The sequence below is a fragment of the Henckelia pumila genome, chromosome 1 (assembly GCF_033568475.1).
Source record: "Henckelia pumila isolate YLH828 chromosome 1, ASM3356847v2, whole genome shotgun sequence".
Lineage (NCBI taxonomy): Eukaryota > Viridiplantae > Streptophyta > Magnoliopsida > Lamiales > Gesneriaceae > Henckelia > Henckelia pumila.
In genome coordinates, this window is record NC_133120.1 from 55,486,298 (window position 1) to 55,492,412 (window position 6,115).

Consider the following 6,115-nt stretch of genomic DNA (forward strand, 5'->3'; position numbering starts at 1 on the left):
TTTGTGATTGACGTCAGACCATCGAATTGTTATTATCTTCGGAAGAGAGGTTAGTAATCAACTACAAACGATCCTAAATCGAATTGAGTTTTATTCAATTCGTTATGTTATATGTGAATTTATTTTCTATCACTGACTCGAAAAATCTATCTCTGCACGGCCACTGTTATTAGCCTTTTTCGACGTCGCCCGGGTAATATTTTACATTCCATACAATTCATTCAAGAACATACATTATCTCAGAACAATTTACCTGAATATAATTACGACTAGACGTAACATAAAAGAAGGGTATAGCAAACATTCAACATCCGTATACCATGATCATAGACAAATAATGTCAAGACAACATCACATAACTTCATAAATCAAGAAGAATGGTGTGAAATTTTGCCAAACAAATTTTCTATCCAAAAAATGTAAAATTTTGTCACCCCAGTATCTTCAAAGGGTATAAGCATCTCTCATCTACATACATAAGCATGATAGATACGTATATCGCTGGTATCCGTATTCAGGAATTCACAAAATGAACAAACGAAAACAATGACTTACAAAGACGAGAATGAAGTCGTTTCAACAGTCGGAGGTGATTGTGTCGAAGTGGCGTTATCGGTCCAATTCTTGTCACCCCAATGCCACAGCATGCTTTCCCAGAAGCAAAACTCTTCGAAGCAAGCAGTCAATCTAGAGTCTTGAATTTTAATTTTCCAATGTCCGTCAGTGTAGTTGTTCTTCTCAGCTTCCCTTCGATCCCACTCGAGTGCAGCCTTCTGTTTGGATCTGAGTAAACAGTATTTGTGTAAATTCTCAGGCATTGCATCATGGACTTTCCACCAAGTTCGATGAGCAACATCACTTGCAAATTCTTGCAATATCTCAACGTTCCAGTTGCAATCGTAGTCCCGGAAACATAACCATGGTTTTAAGCCCAAATAGTGAAGAACGTAAAGGACAGGAGGGTCTGCACCAAAAAGACGAGTCTTCATTTCTTTCTTCTCTTCCTCATCACCAACCCAAAAGTGCTTCAAAAAGTTCATGCGCTTGGGGATTCGATGCCACCACGTGAAGATCTCATTCAAATAACCTTGGTCCCCACCGTTGTACGACTCTATCTCGTTAATATGGTCCATCAACATCTGGAACGTGCAATTTGATGGTTCAATCACCATCACACCAGAATTAAAGAGAGTGGCATTGTTCCCTGTAGCAGATATTTCTGGCATCTCGAACAAGAAATCGATATTTCTCAGTATCAACAAGTCAGCATCGATAAATATGACTTTGTCGTAATCTGTCAATTGCCATAGACGAAATTTGCTGTAATTCCACTCGTTGTAGGCGTCTTTTTCAGCTTTTGGATTTCTGATTCTTTCAATTGTATGGAGTTTCCACCCTGCTGCCTCAAGACCACCCCTGTGATAGTCGCTTATGGTTTCATCAACAAGTATCACCAGATCTCTAGTGGAACCTGACATGCGAATACTTTGCGCTGCAACAATGGCACCACAAACATAGAAATGCGCCGAGTGCAGAATTGTCGCATATGCTTCTCGTCTTTCATTACCCGAGTGCCAGTTTGCTGCATGAAAGAAATTGTTTCGGGCTATTCAGTTTCATAGCAGTCCTACGGAGAGGGATAGAACAATATTTGAAGTTATCCACACCAACCAACCCAACCTAATTAATTTGCTAATTCAATTTGGTTTTCTATTTCTATAAAAGTGAGTTCGACTAGCATTTGGTTATTTTGTTTTCAAAATGGAACACACCACATTTATCCGGAAAATTTATTTTTATAAATTTCAGTTGGTGTGTGCCTGATTTTATTGATTAATTGGTTGTTTTGGTTTGAAGAGTTCACTTTTTTGTAAAAGTATGGTTCCATTGGGATGAAAATTCCGTTTCTTCAGGTAGCCTGTAAATAAATTCAGTTTCTGTGGTTGTTGAAAGTACTACACCACATGCTTGTAACTGAAAGTTAGTTAGCATAGCTGTGCTCAAGTTAACATCCATGTAGCTTAATAGAAAGTTTGAATCAATCAGCAGTTCAATGAGCAGAATGAATGCTAAGTTGCTAACCCCTACCACAGAGCCACTTAGACAAAATCAATGGCATTTTATTACGAAGTAAAACAAAATTAGCTCTAACCTTTATCCTGCAGAGGAACCGAAAGTTCACATGAGCCGACGGAAAGGTGGAGTTTCTCTCGAAGTTTATTCGACTCGGGTTTATACAGCCATGCATTGCCTTCATGCACGACAAGCTCTTTGCAAGTAAAAAGGTTAGGGGTAGGGAAGCACTCAGTAATGAGAAGGACATGCACAGGATATAACCCTTTGGTACTTGCAGCAAGCCTTGCAGCTTCGAGTTGCAAGTGGAAACGAGCCACGTTTCTCGACCAGTTTTTGGATTTATCACATGGAAGTTTGACAACTATGAGGTTCAATCGTGGTTTTCCAGAGAAAGAAATTTTCGGTAAAGTAGGACATGTGGGAACCTCGAACTCTTCTTCCTCGTCCAACCATTCGGGGTATAGTGTTTCCCAAGTGATATTATGTGGGGCAGAATCCAAAAAAAGTGTGACATGCTCTGCATCCGGGAACAACTGCTTCCACCGGGTAACTTCTTTCTCATTGAAATTCAACAAACCAATTCCCTTGTAGTCATCTGTGTCAGTTAGTTTCTCAAGAACAACAGAAACTTCATCCCACTCGATATTTAGAACCGATGCGTAGTTTAAATTTGTGCTATAACTATCCACAAAGCCATGCCTACAAGTAGAATTTGTAAAAGATTCAAAAAAGAAACTGTGATTCTATCCAATTAAACATTACATGCAGCGCGAACCAGGCCACGAATAGAACATTTTAAATTTTCCTTACTAAACTGTAAGGCACATGATAAACAAACATACAAAAGCATATAATGATATCACGTGCCTGGATCGAGAAATGGACAAGTAGTTCGTCTCGTGAATTGGAGGAGAATGTAGGATTGTAAAAAGTGCTGCAATGCTTATAACAGCCATCACAAGCTTAAAGGTAAGGTGCTTGCAGTTCAAAACCCTGTCTAGGCCGGGGCCATGAAGAGGTCTACCTCTTGAAGGCCTTCTCTTGTACGTTTCTTCACTGAAACAACCAAATCTGTATTAACAAGCAGATAGCTAAATACAAAGCATCAATAAAACAAGAAAAATTTATTTAATTGCTTAAAAGACTACATGCACATAAGTTTATTTGTTTAAGAGTTCAATCTAATTGAGAAACACAGACTTATTTATGGGTTCAGAGTAGCTAAGAGTTCAATCTAATTGAGAAACACAGACTTATTTATGGGTTCAGAGTAGCCATATCATGATTATCAATGATGCAATGCTTGCCCAAAGGCTATCAACACCGGAAATACTCAACTGAATACTCATCTTTTTCACACTATCCATCGAAAAAAACACAAAAATACCCTAAATTAGGAAAAAAAAAAAGTAAAAAGTGAATTTCTCGAGATACCAGTACAAGGAAATCATGTGATGTTCTTATGAGTCAACTTTGGTTGAATATGAACTTTATGTATACAGCATGTGACTGAATTAGAACTCGTTTACCTCTTTCACCCTGTGACTACGCCGGATATTGTGTTTTTGCCTTTTGGGGAATATAACTGACTGTCATAATGCATTTACAGTAAAAAATATATTCCATCTACGCCATTATAAGGTGATATTGACAAAAACTTCCACAATCCTAAAGTTCCGCTACACCTTCATCCACAACACTGATGAACAAGTTAGAGCTGAATAAAGGAGACCCGAACAAAAAAGATTATGTAATCCAAAGCTAAAAGATAAAAGGCTTTTGACTATGCCCCAAACGTCACGAATATACACCACACCTATTAGCAAAATCATTTACCAAAACAGCCAATAAATCAAATCTTGCAGTAACTTCGGTGTCCCGTGGTACTCGCACACACCAAGAATTTAGTGCACTGATATTTCAGCCACATCTCAACTTTTTTCCTGGATCAGTCCATGCGAAAAAGACAGTAGAAAACCCAATATTCATAGTCGCTATCCTTATAGTCTCCAATCTCTCAAACAGAGCAGGAGCCAAACAATACAGATGAGAAGAATGCCAGAGGAAAATGTTCTTGTTAAAGTAAAGCTACAGATTCTCCAGCCTGTTGATGGCTCGATTCTTGGGGTTTTAATATGGTAACAGAAACAAAAGCCACCAGTTTGAAACCTCTAGTAGCTAATACCCATTAACATACATGCATGCATCTTGAATATCAATCTCGGGCATATATTTACTACCCACCGACTGACAGTGCGGTTAGAGCGTGAAATTATAGAAGTACTGATTGTAACCCACCCATGTCCTCAAACTTTCGATCAAGTTGTTTCAACAGCTCTAATTAGTCAATCTCCAAAACTTTTGACAAGTCCATTTAACAAAATAAAGAGCAGATTTCAAAATTCCAACATCAAACTTATTATAGGCCAAAATTAACGCTATTAAATTCACATTCATCCTTCCATTCATCGCATTATAGCATAACCCCAGCTTCATTACTTCACATTTTTCAAAATTATGAATCAAACTCAAGGAACCCCATAAAACAGTCCAGTTCCCACAAATCAAGGAATGAACTTAACACTTTAACAGAAATAAGTAGCCACGATCAAGCACTACAAAGATTCGAAGAAAGCCACTGAATCAAATAATATTTCTACACAATCAAGAATGCCAGAAAAAAGCATAAAAACCCACTACAAAACTAGTGCTGAAGCACATACAAAATTTTTTTTTTATCAAAGAATGGATTAAAAATTCAAGCATTAACCCATTTTTAAAAGCTTACGTAGAGGTAAAGAATGATCTCTGCCTCGGCTCTACCGAAGTAGGAGATAAGTTTCGCATATCGTTGGTTCAGTGGCAACTAACTGCAGCTGGCAACATCTGATCGCAAGAAAGAGAACAAAGATTTTCCCGGAAATTCAGGTTCAAGAGAAAAGGAAAAAAAAAATAGATTTTGAAGATTTTATGCCTAAAGTTTCACGCTAAAATAGGAAGATTGTGGCTGTTTGAGTAGGGATCTGTGTGCAAAGATAATGCCAAATAAGAAGAATTTTGATGTCAGGAGGGGAGAATGAGTTAAATGTGAGCGGCTTAAGTATTAAAATAAACATAATTAAGGACATTCCCATAAAATAATTATTCTAATGATTGGAGAGATTTGTTTCTCATGTCCAAAGCTTTGGATTGTTCGACAACCTCAACAAAATTGATCCAAAAACCAAAAATTTAACCAAATTATATGCTCGGATGGGTTTTTACTTGATCATAGTTTTACTTATCATAGTTTTAACCACTTTTAAAAGCAACCACGCTGCCATATTGAAATATATATATACATAATAGAATCAAACTTAAAAAACTTAAAAGTAAATTTTTTTGAAAATATATATCAACAATTTTTTTTTGAGGAGTATATCAACAAAATTATACTTTATAAAATAATTTAATATATTTAAAAATTAAAATTAATATACACGTGACATGTCAAAATATACCAACAATAATAATGGGACTTGTCCTTGTTTTCCCCTAATTATTGCTAACGATTACTAATTTTAAAAAACTAATACAAAAATTCCTTTTCCTTTATAGTAATAATGTCACTAACAAGTTGTTAATAAATTATTGAGTCAATTGGACAAAGTTGACCTCCTTGACGTTGCTAAATTAAATTTGTCGGTTGGGTCATTATCACAGTCCAGTGTTGGACGTATCCGGACGGATAATTTCAGATCTCATTTACCAGGCCAGCGAATATTGGTTATGTATGTCAAGTGAGTGTTAACAAGAGTTTCTGTTTATCTAGAATTTTTTCGTTTTCTAAAGAAATTATAAAGAAGTATATGAGAAATAAAAGTAGAGTGTTTGAAAATAATAGTCCAACTTAACACAAACTAAATTTTGAATGTTTTGGATAAATTGTTTTCAAACTTAATTTTTAGTAAATATCAACAAAATCTTTAACCTAAATAACGTTTATCATTTTAAACTATAAAAAATTTTGATACATACACTATCTGTAGTAACCCCATTA

General features: G+C 36.1%; 1 protein-coding gene across 4 annotated transcripts; it reads right to left on the reverse strand.

The window, feature by feature from the left end:
- Window positions 1-333: 333 nt before the first annotated feature.
- On the reverse strand, window positions 334-5,176 carry LOC140880908 (putative UDP-glucuronate:xylan alpha-glucuronosyltransferase 3). Of its 4 annotated transcripts, none has more exons than XM_073285780.1 (5): window positions 4,865-5,175; window positions 3,606-3,775; window positions 2,944-3,132; window positions 2,153-2,775; window positions 334-1,582 (listed from the first exon to the last, which is right to left on the reverse strand). In XM_073285780.1, exons 3-5 carry the CDS (start codon window positions 3,030-3,032, stop codon window positions 552-554), a joined length of 1,743 nt encoding a protein of 580 aa, XP_073141881.1. In that variant the 5' UTR covers window positions 3,033-3,132; window positions 3,606-3,775; window positions 4,865-5,175; the 3' UTR covers window positions 334-551. The 4 variants fall into 4 exon arrangements, with proteins under 4 accessions (XP_073141881.1, XP_073141892.1, XP_073141877.1 ...); XM_073285791.1 differs by having other exon boundaries at window positions 2,944-3,147; XM_073285776.1 differs by lacking the exon at window positions 3,606-3,775 and having other exon boundaries at window positions 4,865-5,176.
- Window positions 5,177-6,115: the final 939 nt, after the last annotated feature.